Source organism: Pygocentrus nattereri, chromosome 8 (genome assembly GCF_015220715.1).
Source record: "Pygocentrus nattereri isolate fPygNat1 chromosome 8, fPygNat1.pri, whole genome shotgun sequence".
NCBI classification, from domain to species: Eukaryota; Metazoa; Chordata; class Actinopteri; order Characiformes; family Serrasalmidae; genus Pygocentrus; species Pygocentrus nattereri.
The window spans coordinates 19047203-19067944 of record NC_051218.1 but is presented as its reverse complement, the minus strand read 5'-3'; the positions used below and the strand labels follow the sequence as shown (position 1 = coordinate 19067944).

Sequence of the window (20742 nt, the reverse complement as noted above, 5' to 3'; positions counted from 1 at the left end):
TTTTTTTTTTCCAAGCCAGCAAAATCTGGAGCATGCTGAGAACATATTAAAAATATTAACACAAATACAGCATGCTGACACAAAAACAAGACTGCTAATTAAAATTCTGACCATTTATTTTACTATAAGAAAAGTACTGTTGTTCATGCACAGATAAATAGAAAAGAGGGACACAGGTTCAGCAATGTGTTTAACACTATTACCATATACCACACAAAGTCACACTGGGCATAAAGAACAAATTCCAGGGTGAAAATGTTAAATAACAGATTTTCTTGCATTACTTATTTTTGTCTTGGGGAACGTTTAAGCTAGACATTGTGGGGCCTTTAAAAGGGGCTCCAAATTGTCACAACTTTTTGTCACACAGTTTTGTACTACTTCTTCCCTGTGACAGAAGGCAGTGACAAAACAATTCAATAACACTTTAAAAAAAACTCAAATCTGAATCTTTGGTTGAAAGATGGGTACGTACAGTCATTCTTTCAGAAGAGGTGTCGGACAATAAATCAACCACTCTGCATGAAAGAGAGTGAATGAATTCAATGGTAAGTCCTCAAAGGTGAGCACAATAATGATCGCTGTTGGCAGGCCACATTTTGTTTTGTACTGACAAAAATTAGGGAGTGATCATATTCACGTCCGATGCTGCTTTCTGCATCATTTTCAAGTTCTTTTCTTTCAGGTCTGTCTTTGCTCCTGGTCATCTGACCAAGTGAGCAGTCAGCCAGTAAATGATGATTGGTTGAAAGGCAGCAGAGGCAACGGTAATGTACAAGCGGAAGCGGGGCTTAGCACTTGCTCCAGCACCCATGGAATCAGCAGATAGTGAAGAAAGGATCTTCATTTTGAGAGAACGGACCTGAAAACAGAAACATCAGAGAAATTTAATTTGCGTGTGATCACTAACGTTCCTTTAGATCTCTACATCAATAATACAGCTGGGCAATAGGGCAAAAATATATTATAACACTTCGACATTTTCTCAATCATGACATTTAGTTTTTTAGGTTTGATTAGTTAGAACAGACAAAAAGCCCCAAGTGTGCTACATAAAAAAAAAAAAAAAAAACACTCAACACGAGACATGATTTATGATATTAAACATATTTTCCTCTCCCAACATGAACAGAACTATACATTTGATTAAACTGTTAGATACGTTTTTAAATATGATATAAAGTTGGAACACAAAAACACATTCAGAAATACCACCTCACGTTTACAGACGTGAAGGTTTATAGTTAATATATTTACACCTCATTGATCATTATTGCCTTTTTTTTAAAAATAAGTTTAAAGAGCCCACATCCTACATTTTTCTTGTATTTTGTTTTTGTTTCTCCCAGAGGTCCACTTATAATGTTTATGTAGTTTTAAGTACTAAAAACAGTTTGCCAACCTATCTTTATCCCTTAAAATTAAACAGGCTGTTTTAGGTACAGTGACTTTAAGACCGACACACATATACAAGCTTTGTTCTGACTGACTTTCCTGTATTGTTCATTCAAAAATCAGTCCAGGCTGAAACACTCCTCATACCTTATGTGAATGGGAGGAGCCTAAGTGCTTATAGACTGAATAAAAGCTGAGAGATTCCTCTTGGTTAATAGCAGTGAGGAGACTTCCAGTGAGATATGTGGGGAAGTGGAGCTGCTTTGTTAAGACAACCTTGTGCCCCCATGCCGAACTACTGAGAGAAGGAAACTTTAGAGCACTTTGTTTTAAACTGTAACCATTCTTGAGAAGCGTGGAACAAAGGTAAAACTATTGGAGTCAACACTGAAATAAATATGAACTCTGTATTTTATGGGAATTTTATGAAGTGATGACAAATGACATTATTTCTTCTGGTAAGTAATCTGTATAGTGATGTCAAAACTCAGGAAATGGAGATGCAGGATGAATATCAATCAACTTTGTGTTACAAGTGAGAATTTAAAAAAAATAAAATAAAAACAGAACCGAAAAGACTGAAGGACGATGAACAAAGATTCGGACTTGTGGGACTCTTCATTTAAAGAATGTATTTAAAAAAGATAATGTAATATTGTGATTTTCAATACTTTGTTCTTTTTTGCTTCTTATATCATGATAAAAACTGAAAGTTTATTAAAAAAAAAAAAAAAGGAAAGTGTTCATTTTTATGACATCATAAAACAGTTCAATATGGGATGTTTTTGCAGCTTTAGTTTCCCTATATGGACTGTAGGCACCAGGGAGTGAAAAGTACTTTTTGAAACATAAAAAAAAAAAAAAAAAAAAAAAAAAAAAAAACAGTACCAAATGGCTCAAACACCAAAACAAAGGGCCAAACAGCCAGACATGGTGCTCAAGTGCAAAGTGCACACTGTGAAGTAACAATTTTGGCACATTTAGTGTTTTGTTTTTTGCTTTTTTTTTTGACTTACACAGCCAAGTTCATACTTACTACAGTAGTCACTGCATTAAGGGCATGATCTGGAGGGAAAAAAAATAAGCATATAGTAATGTAAAACTAGCAAGCTCCTGTACTCACAATGAAAAACATGAGGGAACAAGAGGACCAGGCAAGAGCAACATAGTAGCCATCACTGCCAAACAGTAGCCCACACAGCACAGTGAAGATCATCCTGGGGGAAAGAAAAAAAAAACACATTTGTGATGTGTATATTAAGAGGAATGGAAAATGCCACAGAGTAAAATAGCAAGTGCATTAATTTTCCACAGACTCAACTGAAGTGGGGGGAAAAAAGCAAAAGCAAAAACAAAAAACATACCCAACATATTTGTATCCGCTGTAGGCAACAAGGTCAAAGGTTGAGAGATCTGTGTGCACTGTGAGCAAGTAGAGACTCAGCAACATTACAAGAACCTCAATGACAACCCAAACCAGAGCTGTGCTTGCACACAAACCCAGGACCTCTGGACTGAACCTATGAATACAGAAACGGAGCAGACAGGAAACTGCAGTATTAGAAGTTTCACATTTTGGTGCATGCCTATTCAAGTTAGCTTATTTCTGTGTCTCAGTCGCTGATGCACAACCACTTACCGTTTCTGTATTCCTAAAGCCATTCCTGCCAGCAGAATATAGGTGATGAAAGCCATTGCTGCAAGAAAAACAACAGTAAACCTCTACTGTATGGGTGAATTGTCCATTGTCCTACTGGTTTACTCTACAACCATCTGAAGTCATGTCATCATTACGGAGAAAACGGCATTATGTCCACATTAGGAGCTCAGGGTCCAAGTTGTTTTGCTCCTTAAAAAATTAATGGTGTTTTTGGAAATCGCTGCTAGTGCTCCCTATTTTAAACAAAAATGTAATAATACATAACAACACCACCACATTCAAGCTAATGCTGCTATGCACTGAACTCATAGTTGGCATCCTCACCAATATAACCCCCATGCACACCAGTACATGGTCATGGTGCTTACTACAGAATGAAGCTTAATAAGTCTATATACAAGTGACATTAGATTTCAGTGGTCTCATGCCAATTTTAATACAACACAAAAGAATATAAAACAGGACTGGACAACTGAAATGCACAGGGAATTTACTGCACCAAAAACTGAAAAACTTGACAAAATGACATCATGCTACATACAAACATATGCTAAGATTTTGGCGCCCCAGTGAAATAACATGCTTTGTTGATTTCCTAAGTGACAATAACTTTACATCCTTTACAGAGAACACACTTATGCACATTTTAGCATACAATTCCTACTTATTTTCTGAATTTAACATATTGGGAAATACAAAACATAAATTGTGGCTTGGGCAAAAGTTGTGCTGTATTGTAATGTAATGTTTTATTCTAATATGTGAGACTTGGATAAATTGAAATTGCACCCTCAAATTTGCTAAAAATTTGCCATTATTAAATCTGTTCTCTGTAGAGGATGTGTTAACTTACTTTAACCTAGAAAATCAACAAAACGTTATTTAACGGGGGATGTTCAAGCTTGCATACGACAGCTGTACGGTCTATAGCTGTACAGTCATTCTATGTTAAATTACTACAGCATGACACTGCTGGTCACAGATTTTGGAGTTATTACAAGACAGTATGAAAGAATCTTCAAGATTTTGTTGAAATTATTTTGATAAACATATTAATTCTGTGTTCAGTCTTTTCTGTAATGTTTTACTCCAGTCTTTTAGCTCAGCTAGAAGGAATAACATAAGGTTCGTATGGCATCTTTTGCATCATTCAGTATCTTGTAATGCAACTCATCCAAAACCTGTTACAGCTTATGACAAACCACGTCATTTCAGGTTATGCGATAAGCAAAGAACTTTAACCTATAGCCATTCCATCTTGAGAATGAATAATCAGTGGACATTATTTACTGGGGATGTAGAGATCTGGAGCATTGACGTCATGCCGAGGTGTAAGTGGTGTATCTCTGTGATACCGGACCTCCCAGTCCTGAGATTAAGAGAGACACGTTGTTATGGTACACACCATATCTGACATTGTTTAGGTCTGTGTATGCCCCTTCTAGAGATAAATATTAAACAAGGCAAGTCAAGATAAAGCTTCTTCCAAACAAATGAACAACAGATTATGTAAAAACATGTGAGTTAAAGAAGGGCTTGAAAAACACACCTACTTACATTGACAACAAGAACAGATTAAGACTGTATCTATATTATCTTTGGGATGATATCATAGCCACAGCTAAGACTGGGGATAGAACTCCTTGTCATGATCATTTCCTACTTAGATGTACCAGTTAATTTTGTTACCTGATGCGTGTAAGGGAACATCAGAAGCATCAACTTCTTCATGACATATTTGGTGTCAACTGCAAAGAAATACTTCAGCTTGTTCACAGACATGAATCGACTGATCTGTAGAGCACAGAAATGCACTTCTAGTTGGACCAGTGTTGAAAACTCAAAGACAAACAAATAAAGAGAGGAAGCACTGACATAACGTGTGATATGCAACAGCTACAGAAACCATCATCTGTACAGCTCACCTCTTTGTTCACCATATCCTTGCCTTGGTTGGCAAGTGAGGAGCCATACATCATAGCTGCATTGGCCATTGGATCGGTAAAGAGGGTGTTCACTCCACCAGCTCCTTGGCCTCCTCCTGCTGCTGCTCCACCTCCTATATTATAACCCGATTCATAGTAGTTCTGGCTGTTCATGGGTGGCACCCCAGCGCTGGTATCCTCAAAAAGAAGGGGGTCCCCTGAAGGAGGAGCTGCACGGGCTCTGGGTTTTGCTGTATGAGGAAATGTACATGTAAATGAATAACAAACAGCAATCCCTCACACGTGTTTTAGACGCATTAACTAATTGTTTCACCGAATAACGACAGTCAGAACTAAATAAGCCATAAATTAATTTGCGATACTAGCTGATGAAAAACCTATGACACTGAGATTTAAGACCAACCATACGGTAAAGTGTATTATCAACACTACTGCTATTTCATATTCGGGGCAGAGTAGAGAGCTAACGTTAAACTGCAAAGTTCTCATACTTACTAGCCCGGTATCCATGGTGTGGAAGGGCCATCGTTTGTTCCTTTAAATAAGAAAATACGGTTTGTCAAAAAGAAGTCTGCACAGCTTCACTAACTAACGACTGTTAATATGAACCAAATCTGCAGACAGCGTCAAGCAGGGTTTCAGTTCTGACTCCGGTCTAACTGATGTTGTTCTAGCTAGCTGGCTAGGCTAGGTACAGTTAGCGGACTAACAACGTAGACTACTAGCTGGCGTTTCTGTTTCCAAAGATGACACTTTCTATAAATTACAGTTACACGATGCACATAAAATGACCGACAATGTCACATTCAACCAATTTCAGGCACGTTACTCATAAAAACGCAACAGTTCAAAGCGTAGCTAGCTAAGTTCATGGGACAACTTGTACTTACAGCTACGTATGCACCCGTAGACCCGCCTCGACTGATTCCCATTGGCTGATAGAAATGTGCCTGCGTGGCAGCGACGCACATCCTCAAAACCTCAATGGTCAATTCGTGACTCGGTGGAGCGTTATTCTGAATGCTGAATGGCTGTTACGCATGCCAATCAAAAAAAGGCTCATGGCGCTTGGAAGTGTGCATCTTGTGGTCACTGATTGAACCAAATGTTGATGAAAGGACTGTAACCGTTAGACAGCCCAACCTTACCCTGTCATGTCACATTTCACTATGGTCATATTTTAATTTAAGATTCTTCAGGAAACAGTTTAAAAATAATATTTTTTCTTGTGATGGAAAAAAACATTTGTATGTCAAAGTTATGTAGCTATGGCCCTGAATAATAATCAACTATTGTTTTAAAGCCCCCCCAGACAACAAGAGTATAGCAGGCCACTGTTGACTGGTGGTGGCCCACCGACTTTTCTGAGTGGCTCACTGGTGTTTAAGCAGTGTTAGACAAATGCCACTTTTCAGCGCTTACTTTTCACTCACAGTCCAGTTTCATAATTTTGTCTCCATTTCTTTCTTCCGTTATCCTTTGTAGGTTAGTAAATTCATTTAATTTAGCTCAGTGTCAGCAACATTTTCAACAAAATCATTTTACATTAGGCCTAATTACAAATTACTGTTTTCTCTTCCAGTAGTTAGACCGTAAGCTGGGTGGTCGGAGGGTGGACAGGCAGTGGCATACAGTCAGCAATGTGCTATATCAAGCCAGTGCACCAATATAAGCAATATCAAGCCAGTGCACCAATACAAGCAATATCAAGCCAGTGCACCAATATATGCTTGCAATCTGGGTCAGATAGCTTTGTAAGTTTGTTAATATATAGCTCTTATGCCCTGTGATGGACTGGTGACCTGTCCAGGGTGTATCCGGCCTTCCACCCAATGACTGCTGGGATGGGCTCCAGCTCCCCCCGCGACCCAGAAGGAGAAGCGGCTTAAAAGACGTGCAGCTCTTAGCCTTCCACGTACACAGTAATTTATGTAAGACAAAGGGCCACAAACATTTTTTGTCAATACAAGGCATGTTCAAAAACACCTTTTTCTAATATGAAAAGCCACAAATGTACTGTGATCCTAAAATTCATTCTCTGTGCTCTGTAGTCAGTAACCTGACAAAGTTACATTTTTATATTTATTAATCAAACGATAAAATGAATCAGTCATCTTTTCCTGAATATGATGATCTTATAGACCCTTTTTTCCAAATTACGTGGCTGGAAGTCCCAGTGAACTCTTTAGCTTCTTTAACTGAGCAGTTCAGATTGAAATGTATTATTTTTTTCCTTTTTTTTAAATGCGTAATCTGCTGGAAATAGGTAGTCAGTATTTGGTGAACATAACAATGGAGTAAATGTTCCTCTCTCACTCCGAAAGTGTTGCTTTTGTTTTTAGACTAGGGTTTTCATCACTGTTATCAGAAACTGAAACACTCACATCTTCCATGGAATTGGTTGAGGTCTACCTAAAAATGCCAACATCAGTCCTGTTCGCTGTAACCTAGATAAGATAATCCACCTCCCTAGCACACCTCATCCAACTCCTGATGGGCCTGATATTTACCTGATGAGCTGAGTCAAGCGTGTCAGGGCAGAGAACAGAAGGAGCTGAAACTATGTAGACCAGGGGGTCACCCCAATAAGGAACAAAGCTGAGAATCATTGAGCTATATTGTTAATCTTTGGCATCTGACATATGCAACACACTATTTTTAATCCATCTGGAGGTCAAAATTTTAGATTTAAAGTTTAATTTAAATCCTGTGTATTTCATTTACCCAAAACGTCCTGAAGAAGCACACACTCTTTCTTCAAACTGAGGCTGTGGTACCTACTTCATAGGCTTCCCATGTTGTGCTTCCGCCACATGTTGCACAAGCTAGCATTCCTTGTTTTGTTGCCTTAGTAACCAAATACTTTACTCACGTGGCAGAAAATAAAAGTAGGATTGGATGAAAGAGAGTCCATGTGACTTTGTGAGAGTGAAAAGCAATTGGTGCCTTGCTTTTAACCCTTTAATGAAAAGTGTTCACATCCATGCAGAGCTGATTTGAGGCTGTTTTTGAAACCTATTGCCTCAACGCAACATTAATCATCATGAATTCAGTTTACTTCTTCAATCAGAATACAGCTTCTCTGGCACACCTGCCAAAACTTTACACTCAAACATGCTAATCAGAAAAAATGGTGTCAGAAATACATGACTAGAAAAAAGGAAGTGGTTTAAAATGTAATTTTAACTCCAGATTTAGCTGTCCACATATGTGAACATCATAAAGCAATGGACCTCACTGCATAAAATACTATTTGTACACTTCTAGCACATGAGGAGCATGTTAATTAATTGTGTGCTAGACGAGGGAAAAAACTAAAGTGTGCATAGTGTGGGATCTCTTTATATGACCTCAGGAAACCCTGGCCTGGTTTCTACTCTTTTTTGGGGGGCTCTTAGCATCCCCCCCCACCCACCTGGGGTATATTAATCAAAGAAAATAAGATTCTTTGGATTCAATGGGATTTTTTTTCTGCAAATAAACCAAGATTTTTAGTTTTTTTCCTCATGGCCCCCCGGGGGCTCAGGCGGACACTAAATGACTCATATAGCAAGAAAAAGCCCTGTGTGTGCCTCTGACTGAAACATGGACATTTGAAGCATGTAAGCATTCAAGTGACATTCTTTAGACTTTTATATTTCTGTTTTACAGTAAATCATATCAAAAGTATTTTAATTCAAGCCTGCAATTTTATTGAAGGAGTTGTTAGCTATCTTTGAGCATGTTAGCTACTTGACCAGCCTAGTTCTACTGAAGAAAATAGGTAATCTCCTCAGTTTAAACAAAAAAACGAGTTTGTACTTCATCAGTACACTTGGTGGTCCATGCAAGCAGCAGTAGTCAAAGATTTTTCTTGAGCTGACACAATAATAGAGTTCAGTTGTTGTGAGGCGGTCATAGGTGTGCTTATGTTGTGTATTTTACAACGACCAATTTTGATCAGATTTTATGACCAGAACTATCCATTTTATAATGTGACTCTATAGAGGTATAAGTGATCTATTTGTTTTGTACTTTTCTAAGTACAAAATTCTTGTTTTAAATGTAATTACATATCAGTAATAAAAGTATTGTACGCCGCTTATTTAAGTACACCCCCTTTTATCTACACCCTTTGTCCATTTTATCAGCTCTACTTACCAAATAGGAACACATTGTAGTTCTATAATTACAGAACATAGTCTGTCTGTCTCTCTACATACATTGTTAGCCCCCTTTTACTGTATTCTTAAATGGTCAGGACCCCCCATAAGACCACTACAGAGCAGTTATTAAGTACTGCAGTGACACTGACGTAGAGTTAATGTGTTTGTGTGTGTTATACTGGTAGGAGTGAATCAGACACAGCAGTGCTGCTGGAGTTTTTAAACACTGCCTCCGAGTGGACATTCAGTATTTGGGGCACTTTGTTCTTTTGTATATCACAAAAAAATCTATTTTTGCTTCACAGGGGAAGAAAAAGTAAGCTAAGTCTTAAAAAAATGGAAAGACTTAAGTACAGATACTTGTAAAAGTTCAGCAATACAGTATATTCGTCACTGCCCACCGCTGGAGCGTGTGTTTCTAGTGTAAATCGTCAGTTCTCTGAACTGATCAAATCTAGAGTTTAACAAGAATACAGAACAGGTCAGACCCAGACAGAACCGGAGTATTTCAGTGCTCAGTGGTTAGATAATCTGATATTTTGTTTTGCAAGCGAGGTGTGTTCAATAAAGGGGAGTGCCATGAAACATAACGTGACGTCAGCGGTGTGTTTCAACCTGAGCCCCGCGTGTAAGAAAGCAGAGCCTGCAGTAGGAACACCTGAGACAAGTCGAGGCGTGTACCGCCATCTCTGCCTGGAGGGCGTGTCACTGCCCCGCTTTTCCTTTTTTTCACGGACGGATCTGCCTCGGTCTGGTCTCAGGCAGGCATTTCACACGTATTACGTCATATTCACCTGTCACATAATTTATCACACTCGCTTTACGCTGACAAGCAAAACAGAGGAAAACTGACCTATGTTTACAGAAAAAAAAATCCAGAGTAAAAACCAGAGCAAACTGGAAACTGGAAAACTATCCACTAACAAAAAAAGACCGAAAACGGCTTTATAAAGAGAAATAATGCAAACAAATCAGCGCGAACACGGCGTCTTTTGTAAAAACGTCAATCAAAGCAGTACAACATACACGAAAAAAAATCTTTTTTAAAAATGTTGAAATTCTGTATTTCTAGGGCCTCCCTGCAGTGCACGGTTGGTATAAAGAGGTGCTGAGAATACTCTCTCTGATAAAACTGACCTACAGCCTTCATGACAATATCGAGTGATTTATTACAACATGGCAACCAGTCTTGGACATGATGGATCCATCTGAACTGGACCTAATTACCTAACTAGTTTTACCTAATTAAAAACACTGAAATTGACCTGGTAGTTTGAATGTAGTTAAATCAGCCTGCTGGCGTGTACGCATGTGTGTGTTTCTTTTCGTTTTATATCATGTTTGTTTTAAAACTATGGTAGAAAAAAGTGATTCTGTAATATCCAGAACTGGAAGTATATGTAATTGTTGCCAGAACCCCTATAAAAAAGCACGTGATGTTGTTTATACGCAATAATTACCTAATTTAGTACCTAATTTTCATGTTTATGGTGCTTTAAGAGAGCTAGAAGGAATACATTAAGTCCTCTTGTTTTAGTTAAAGGCCACCACGTTTATCTAGGACCCCACTGATGAGTCACAGTTAACGGGAAGCCGTTCTGCAAATGAATGGCAGAAACACGCAGCTGTTGATAATCATATCTCTCTCCTGAGCCCAGTCACACAACGCAGTGACACCACACAATAAACAAAGCTTGAAACGGCATGAATTTAAAAAAAAATCGATTTTTCAAATATTTTTTAGTGCGGTTTGACCTTCATCTAAATCCCTGAACTGTCACAGGTGGTTTTAATCAGCTCGATTATTAACAAGGAATGTGTGAAAGTGGAGGGTAATTATTCATTTTCGCGCCTTTTCGCTGAATCACGGCCTGTGCGCCACTTTCTGTTTCCAAGCTGTGGTTCCTCCACTTCCCGCCTCACTACATGCAAATCTGCACGGATTTACTCTCGATTTCGCTCTTCTAGCACAGCTGTACAAGGACAACCTGGCGCGCACCGAAACGGCTCAGTGATTAAACCTCTTACACTGTTACTTTCTGGTGGGAAAAGGCAGAAGACAGACAGACTAGAGAAATAAGTTTATATTAGATCGCTTTCAGAGGTAAACCCTCATTAAACTGCTCTAGAAAAATGGGATTCCCGGAAAAACTCTAAATATGGTCATATACGTCAGCTCGCACGTGACCCGTCGTCATCCAGTTAGCCGACAACACCATTTCCCGTAAACTGGGAGGGGCGTAAACAACACAATAACCAGTTCAATGAATATAAATGCTGGAACATTCTGACATACTGGTTTGGTCGAAGCAGTACACGTCCAGTACGGATTATACCAGAACATCGTTTGTTTCTATTCAGACGCCGTCAATAGTTTGAACACTGCGATATTTTCCGTTTTACCCCCACCAGTCTCTGATGGATTCTACCGTTTTCCCGCAACAAGGTGGATATTTAAGTTTTGAATCGTCGTGGTAACGTTACTATAAGTGAGATCGCTCAGAGGAGCAATACGGTGTCTTCTTCAAGTTCTCTTTCGTTGGATTATTGAAGAGTAAACGGCATACATGTATCCAAACTACCGCGGTCTTGGTAGAGGGACCAACCAGAACTTCTCCGGTAGCAGTTCTGGATCCAGCTCTGCTAACGTTACTCTCACCACCAGCACCAACACCACTCAGCTCCAAGAGGTGAGTCAGCTAACTAACTAACTAACGAACTTGCTTCTTTGAATGACTCCTCGGGGACAGTAGCTTAACGCTAAACTACATTTGTTTCGATTAGAGAAATGGTTTCGATGGGAGAAAGTAGTAATAATGTAGTAGTAATAATGTAGTAGTAATAGTGACGTAGTCTAGTAATCGAAGCTCAGTGTCAGTATGCTTGTGATGAGGACTGATGAGTCATTACAACTAAAAAGCTGTAGAAATACAATAAGAAACAGTAGAATTTCTATACTGCTGTATAATATTAACTACAATTACTACAATAATCTAGAATATTTTCACCTTTTGTAATGTTCCTTCAGTACTGTCTTACAGTAATCATCATTTCTGTAACTATACACTTTTTCCATGAGGGATGTGTTGTGTTAAATTGAGAGGTTTTTAATTGAATTTTTCTGTATAATTTCCTTATAAAACACACACTGAAAATAGTAAATAATGATCTTGAATATGTGTTTTATGGCTTTAATAATAACAACACTTTCAATTCACCCACCACCCACCCCAGCCGAAGTATTCAGTGGCAGGATCCAGCCAGTTTGTGCCCAGTCTCAATGCTATTACTTCAAACCAAGACCTGCAATGGTTAGTCCAGCCTTCACTTCTACCTACACCAGGCCCATCCAGGCCAATTCGTCACCCTTACCCTCTGCCACCAAGAATCGGATCCATGAACCCGCACCCAACCCAGCCACACCTACTGAGACCAGGGGTCATCAGAGCCATACCAGGCCCTGGAACCTCTACGAGACGAAGAAACGATGAACATGTAAGTTGAACTTATCTCCTCATCTCTGTATAAATAATAGTTAGCCATTAAAGCTGTAGCTGAATGATCTACTCATCTCTTAATGCTTCAAGAAGTCTCTGAAAAGGCTTGACTCACATGGCGTACTCTGTTCCTGAATGACCATGATCTCGTCATGCCCCTCCCCACTGTAACTTCTGAAAAAAAAAAGCCTGACAGATGTAGAATCAGGCGATGTGTAATATCCTGTAGTGAGTCTGATGGGTGTGCATGCGACATGGCTCTACAAGCTCACCACTGAGGCTCACCAGGTGTGGAAAAGGGACGGTGTATTCAGATGGCCTTCTGCGGGAGCGGGAGCTGTCTGTGTTTTATTGGCTCCAATTGTTCAGCTGTTTTTATCAACTGCGTGGGCTACATAATTTGTTTATATCAGAGTACAGACTGTTTACACTTCCTAATCGTCAGCAGACAACAGCAATATCTCTCCCAGGCAAAATCTATAAGGGATTCCATTTCAATTTAAATTCATGGAAATTTGATTTGTTGCCCCAAAGCCTCGATATTTAATATGATGGTGTGAGACAAGTGAAATAATGAGACAGGAAATCATGTGACTCATTGGGGCAAATCATATGACTCACACCTGAGTCACTGAGGGGTCTGAAGATGATTCATCAAAAATAATAGGCGGGATACTATACATGTTGTATACAATCAGAAGGAAAGACATGTGAATGTGAATTAAATTATACGTGAGTAGATGCTGAAATGAGAGATGTTGGGCTACAAGGATGCTGATGCAAAGTTGTGTCCAGTAGGGGTCATGTCCTCTAAAAATGGAAATGACCCCTAGATGGCAGTATTACTATGATCAGCATGTCGTCTCAGTGATGTAGTGTACGTTTCATACTTTTGGTCAAGGTTAGGTCCCTGCATGACTTTACATAATGATAGAAAGCTGTAAAGGGCTTACTTTTGTACTGCATAAAATGTACTGTTTAAAATTTGAAACCAGTTCTCATTCAGAGTTGCTGTTACTTTATTTAATAATAGCTGTCAATATATATAGAAGTACTGTAAGCTTGACACCAGAATGTATTTATCGTATAAGATGTTTTATTCTATATTTCAATTTTTCTGGGAACATCAAGAAGTTATTAAATGATAATATCCTATTATTATCTATGAATAGTAATTTTTGAATACATTTCCAAGTAAATTATGTGCCTCAAGGTATGATCATCACCTTTCAAAAATGAGGCATTTTTAATTGTAAACTAAATCTCAATGTTGGAATCATCTTCAGCTCTGTTCTGGGAATCAGACACCTCAAGTTTCTGAATTTTTCAAAGCTTCCTACAAATTATTTGCAACCAATGTGGTAGAGTAGTATCATCATATAAGGACAAATCTGTGTCTTCACACGATTGGTTTTATACTGTTGAAAACAAACTTTTGAACAGAAAAATGTATTTTCTCACAATACTTTTATTTTCTTCCTCTAGTTGTCCCCAGAGGAACTCGAACGAAGAAGGATTAGAAGGGAACGAAACAAACTTGCTGCTGCCAAGTGTCGGAATCGCCGCCGCGAACTGACTGACACGCTTCAAACCGTAAGCTGATTTTTTTTTTTTACACATGCACTTATCATGGCTGCTTGAACAGCTTTATGTGCTTCTTAACTGATGCAGACCAAAATTCACCACAAAACATCTTTCACAGGAGACAGACCAGTTGGAAGATGAAAAGACCCGTCTGCAGAAGGAAATTACTGATCTGCAGAAGGAGAAAGAGAAGCTGGAACTGGTTCTTGAGGCTCACCGACCCATCTGCAAAGTCCAAGACTCTGATTCAGACTCCGACACAAGCACTGGTTTTCTTTCGCTGAGTGGAATCAAAATTGAGCCTGCGGATTCGGAGCTACCCAAATCCTCTGGGGAACACAAGAGCCATGCCAAGCAGGAAAAACCGAAGCCTAAAATAACCATTCCACCTGCACCGTCAACCTGCACTGCCAGTGCCGTAAATCTGGAGTCTGAATCTCTCCACACTCCCATCCTCATCTCCACCCCATCTCTGACCCCGTTCACAGCCAGCCTGGTCTTCACCTATCCCACTTCCTCGCTTGAAGCAAGTGCCGGTGCATTGTCTCAAACAATCAGCCATTCTTCAGCCACCACATCTCATCATGGTACATCCCATCCTGCCCGAAACCCAGAGCCATGTGGTATCGCACATCGCCGCAGCAGCAGCAGTGGAGACCAGTCAGATCAATCTCTTAACTCACCAACCATCCTGACCCTTTAATTTACACTTCCCTCAATGGGAAACAAGTGCTTTGAACTTTCACAGGTGTCTTTAATACTAGGTCAGAAGAACACAGGTACAGTGTAAGTTTACTGTAGAGAACACTTGTAGCTATGGATGCACAGTGCCTTCATTTAGCTGGAATTACTGATGGTTATTCTTACATAATATCAGATGAACAATGCAAAGTTATGGAGAAATAAAGTTTACAGAATATACACTTACATACACTTAATAGTGTATATATTATTATATAGTTTTAATATATATATTACTAAAAGTAACTACAAACTATGGTTCTATACTATGAAAATTATTTAATAGTATAATTGTCTTTCTCATAGAGATGTGCATTACTCATGAATGGTTGCATGATAACTAGATAGATAGAAATATAGATGATTGGACAGATATATGCTGCATTATAACCATGTATCTAGGACTTTCTGACTCATGTAGGCCTATCACTGTGTTTGGATGCACATTGCATTGTTACTGTTATTTAAGCGTTTTATACCTTTCTTTATGCAATGCAAAGCTATGGATATATTAGTGATATTTTTTAATGAGTACAGTGTATTAAGCTACATCTTGATGGAGGTTACAGCATGTTCTGTGTCTTCTGTATTATGCCTATAAATAAACATTGAGGGCCAGAAACATGCATTTCAATAACAGTTACACTGGGTACAAAGTTCTATTTACAGATTTACAGACTTGGACAAACATGCACTTAAATATTTTTATTAAAATGCTAGCTATGTGTGTTCTTTTTCTATAAAACTTTATTATATTGACTTTATTATATTTAGTTGTAGTTAATATGTTGAAATCTACAATGTGAGCATTATTACAATAAATTTGATGCACTACTAGGGATGGACTATAGAATTTTAACAGATTTGTATTTATTTTTGAGAGCAAACTATATTTTTGACATTCGTCTGAAAATTGAAGTGTGATACTTAAGGGAGTAATAATAAACAATGATTTCAGTTGGGGTGGGGGGCAATGGTTGACAAACTCAAATGTTATGTTCAATCAACCAGTCATTTCATTTTGTGCCTTAAAACAATACTCTGTATGATACTGTTTGTAACTGCTGTATTTCATTTGATATGCAGATTCTCTGGTTGCACTAATAAAAAAGGGAAAAAAAAAAGAAAAATGTTGCTGTTGATTGAAAACAGAAGCCGAGTACTGTTACCACGCCACACTGGGGGGATGGGAAGGGGGAAAGGAGGACTCAACCCTGTTTCCTTTTAGGATGTCCTGGCTGAAAGTAAAGAGAAATTCCCTGACTCATACTCGTGGTAGAACTAAAGCAAGTCATTAGAAAGTCCTCTGACCACATCCTCAAATAAAAGTACACATGCAGTGAATATTTCTAACAAACAATTTTGTTTGTTAGAGGGCTGCTGTGAGAGCTGTGTTCTACCTGGGCCGGGCAATATAATACTTGATTGCATTATGATAAATTATCTCACAATATCATCACTGTCCAAAGAAAATCAACAGCTGCTCTTCACGTTGTGTGAAAAATCATGATGAATGGACCCACAGAAATGCTCTTGGAATAATTCCTCTTTACAATGACTTACACTGAAAGTTAGGAATGTTTTTGCCTTTTCCTGTAAATGTACTACATGCTTTTTCTTTGGACAGAGATGATAGTACTTTTCTGAGAACAGAACTCACAAAACACTAAACAACTGCTTGAGTAACTGCAAGACAGCATAATTAGTCTTTAGTAACAGGATTTACTGTAGAACCGTATGTAAAATGCTGAAGAAAATGGTCTTAATCTCAGATCTTTAGTATTTTAAAAAACAAATATTATAAAAATAAATGAAAACTTCATATATCATGGTATTATGTTAGTGCCATATCGCCCATCCCTACTTCAACCTAGCACATAAGACCATGTTGAGCAATGTCAATGAACAAAGGGTATAGAGTAAATAAAAGACAAATAACCTGGAAATGGAAAAGGGCTAAATGGAAACAGAGCTAGAATAGAACAAGAACCAGTGTGACGAGGGCAATATTTACAAGCACAGAAAGCAATCTGATTAAACCTGGTGACCCTGATTTAGATACACAGAGTCTTCTGTTAGCCCTCTAAACTAAAAAGAGGTTCTTACTCAAAGCTTGGTGAACATATGATTAAGATAGTGAAGAGTGGGTTTGTGCTGAATAAGTGCATGCGTTGATAAAAGGACCTCTGTACACTCCACTTAGAGTATTACTGTTCTGACCTTGCTGCTGTGCAAACAGCAAACCAAAAATATAACATGGAACACTTATGTCTTCAGGCCTCATACATGACCAGAGACTTTTCATACACGTCAGTCAACAATCTTTACCTGGCTCGTGGATACACAGACCAACAAAACATTTGCTATGTATGCAGTGTATATGCCTAGATGGCACCCACAGCACAAAAAAGACCATCACAGAATTGGGTGTCTCAGTCAAGTGTATTTTAAAGCTCTCCCACTCACAATGAGCATGGCCCAAAGATTACAGCCAGAAACAAAGCCACTAATCAAAGTTCGATGCTAGAAACAGAAAAAATCCAGTCATCAAAGTAATACTGATTATAATATACTGATCAAAAAGTAAGTCTAAGCCAAAACATGTATATGCATGATGGCCTTGTGGTAGGCAAAAATACAATAAATTGAGGAAAAAATAATCATAGTAACAATATATGTGACAATGTTACAAATTCACATACGTCTCTGTATTGTCCACCAGTTGCCAGTGTGTAAACGCAGTGTGTAGTCTAGTAAAATCCAATCAAAGCAATCATCAAACACAAAAAAGCCTGGCATAGCAAGTGTGTGCAGTTAAATCATAAAGCTGGGTCAATGCAGGAAAGTTCAGCTGAGATCCAGTGCAGTACTCAATAAGACAGTTTAGTGTAATAAACCTTACTACACCAACCAGTACATCAGAATGTTCAAAAAAGTATACTGTTTCTGAATGTGCAGTTTCAGTGAGGCATTGCGAGGCCTCCAACAATACAGCCACGTCATGGAGAAGGGTCCTAAAGCCAGACCCTATTGAGCAATCCAATAAACTTTAAACCGGAGGCCTCGTTTTGACCAGCACTTTATGTTGTTTATCTTGAGTCACCCTTGGAAATGATTCAGTGCTGTTTGTGCATGATCTCAAACAGATCATTTTATGGCTCTAAGCAGTTTAAAAACATGAATCTTTTTGAGATTCATTACAGCCCTGTCTAGTGCATCATTAAAACATCAGCCCACTTGAAATACAGTTCAGTGCACAGTAAAACCTGGTGTGAGTCAGCAGTTTGATTGGTTCTTCCCATTTTTGTTTTCAAAAGTCCACCTCCTTCTGAACACTCTTATCACCTATATACAACCCCGTTAGAGAGGAGAGGGGAAACATCCCAGTGATCTTAATACTTACATTTAAATAATGGATAAAAATACAATGTGAAACAGTTCAAATAAAGAATAACTTCAACACTTAAAACTATTCCTATCATGTCTGTTAACAATGGTAAAGAAATTTCATTCACATTTAAAAAGTCCATCTACACTGGGAGAAAATCAACAACACCCTAAAGGGAAAGAGGAAATAAAAGAGAAAAGAATGGTGTCTAATAGCCACCGTCAATGTCAGAATAAAACTCTTTCACATCTGTCCAGCTAAAGTAGTCAAGACATGGGCTTGATGACAACAAAAATCGCAAAACTGCCTTGCTCCTCTGGGTTTGCCCACATGAGTTGCCTTCCAGTTGTTCTCTGAGAAGCAGAAAAAGTGCTATGGCTGTTCAGTCATCTGGTGAGCACACCAGGTGGAGCTGGTCCGGACTACCCACGCTCCCCGTGCTTGAGCTGCCATCCCCCAGGTCCCGGGCCACCATGCAGGGGAGGTTGAGCTCCGTTGACCCGCCTGGGCTAGAATCGCTCCTGCTCACGCACTCCTCCTCCAGCACCAGGCACAGTTCCTTCAGATCCAAGTTCTCCTTCACTAAGCCGTCCTGCATTCGCTCCAGGTCGGCCAGCTTCTTCAGGTAGCCGCCCAGGTCCTCCCTCATCACCTTGGCGGCATGGTGGCCAAACAGCTGCCACTCTCTGGCCAGCTTCTTCACCTTCAGCCGGTCATCATCCAGAAAGCAGCACAGATCCCGCAGCTCTTGGTTCTCCTCTTGAAGCCGCTGGTTGATGGCTTTGAGCTCCCTGATTTCAAGCAGATGTCCCTGAAGCTGTTTGTTCACTTCTTTAATGAGGCGACCACGCTGTATGAGCGCTGACATCTTGTCTGATTCCTCTTTCCGTAGCCTGTTTATGAGCTCTTCTTTAGAGCAAGACAGCAAATCCTCATCAGATAACTTTGCTAACTCTCGGTTCAGAATTTCACCGTCGCTCCCCATCTTGCTTCAACTGTCAAGTGATGTCCTGAAAGACAGATTACAGATTTGATTGTCCTGATTAAAAATGAAGTGTTGAAATCAGTGAACCTGTAAAGTTTGTTGCATATTAGGCTGGACACAGCAGAGCAGCGAGGAACTCTTCAGCTCTCACGTTGAAGAGGCACATGTAATGTCAGTCAGGCTCCTCCAACATGGGTCTCTCTCAACACACCTCGTTCCCAGGCCTTCAAGACTCAAGATACGGCGCATTTCCTCCACGTCCTTCGACCTCTTCCCTACACGGGCGTTGCATAATCCCAACGGAGCATCCTCATCCTCATTTAAGACTGCTCTGGACTATATGAAACCTGAACAAGTTATTTCCACCTGGGATTTGCTGGCTTGTTTTGTTTACAATGCAGCGGTTATGAACTAGCCTGTATTAGCATCGCGTCTTTGGCTGCTGTAGGCTAACGGTAGTGAACGGCGCTGTTACCCAGCTTAGCTCACTCAGTCCGACGGGGTCCTGAGAGGTGGAGAAGAGGAAGCAGAGGTTTAGATTAAAGGCGAATCTGCATCCTTTATCTTCATATCTTCTAGAAGGAATCACCACAATGTCCGCGCTTCTGGCGTCTCTCTCTCTCTCTCTCTCTCTCTCTCTCTCTCTCCTCACACGCATCCGTCTCTCCCCGCCCTGCCTCCCCACCTCATTCCACTGCTCTATGGGGAAATGTGCTAGCACCAAAAAACGTCTTTTCAACGTTTTTCATACGAAAAAAAAACATCCGTTTTTTAACGTTATTTCAACGATGCGTGGCAAACGTGAGGAATAAACGGAGAAAACGGACTGAGGAAAAAATGTAGGACAGCCTCGTGCTGGAGATTGCGGTTCAGCAACATGAAAAAAGATGTCTGATAATCCGCTGGCTTCGGTGCGGCTTGATTTTTCAGTGCAAGTCGGTTTTATCCGTGATTTGAAAAAGGAGAATTTGATATGTTTTCTTTGGAGATGAACTGCCCCTTCTCTTCATATAGTCATGGTAGTGGCAGTTGTTATCTCTCTCTCTCTCTGGTATCTCTCTCTCCTCCCCCACTCTTCCTCACCCTTCCTTCCTTTTGGTCTTCCCTTACCGTAAGAATGTGTGTTGCTGATGTTAAACACCCCCCCACCTCCCTCCACCCCCTGTGTCAAAATGACATAATTCTATAAAAGTCCCCACTAATCAGTATACAAAATGTCCTCAATTGCAAGCTCATGAGATGAGATTAGATAACTGGACTCAAAAGAAGTCACAAACAAAGCTTGCTGTTTGTTGAGATTCCCAGTTGAACCCTATAAACCCCCCCTTCTCTTTCCCTTACACTGGCTTTACCCAAATGTGCCTGGACAAAGCACACACACACACACACACACACACACAC

At 39.5% G+C, this 20742-nt stretch overlaps 3 protein-coding genes across 3 annotated transcripts; 1 reads left to right on the top strand and 2 right to left on the bottom strand.

Moving 5' to 3' along the window:
• Positions 1-98: 98 nt before the first annotated feature.
• Positions 99-5987, bottom strand: yif1a (Yip1 interacting factor homolog A (S. cerevisiae)). The gene is made up of 9 exons (XM_017707051.2): positions 5892-5987; positions 5497-5536; positions 4981-5231; positions 4745-4849; positions 4346-4424; positions 3035-3092; positions 2760-2915; positions 2519-2612; positions 99-862 (listed from the first exon to the last, which is right to left on the bottom strand). Exons 1-9 carry the CDS (start codon positions 5970-5972, stop codon positions 704-706), a joined length of 1023 nt encoding a protein of 340 aa, XP_017562540.2. The 5' UTR covers positions 5973-5987; the 3' UTR covers positions 99-703.
• Positions 5988-11462: 5475 nt separating this feature from the next.
• fosl1a (FOS like 1, AP-1 transcription factor subunit a) lies at positions 11463-15900 on the top strand. The gene is made up of 4 exons (XM_017707048.2): positions 11463-11836; positions 12381-12641; positions 14129-14236; positions 14346-15900. Exons 1-4 carry the CDS (start codon positions 11714-11716, stop codon positions 14928-14930), a joined length of 1077 nt encoding a protein of 358 aa, XP_017562537.1. The 5' UTR covers positions 11463-11713; the 3' UTR covers positions 14931-15900.
• A 1491-nt stretch (positions 15901-17391) lies between these two features.
• ccdc85b (coiled-coil domain containing 85B) lies at positions 17392-20436 on the bottom strand. Its single transcript, XM_037540633.1, has one exon. It carries the CDS (start codon positions 19339-19341, stop codon positions 18739-18741), a length of 603 nt encoding a protein of 200 aa, XP_037396530.1. The 5' UTR covers positions 19342-20436; the 3' UTR covers positions 17392-18738.
• Between the last annotated feature and the right edge of the window lie 306 nt (positions 20437-20742).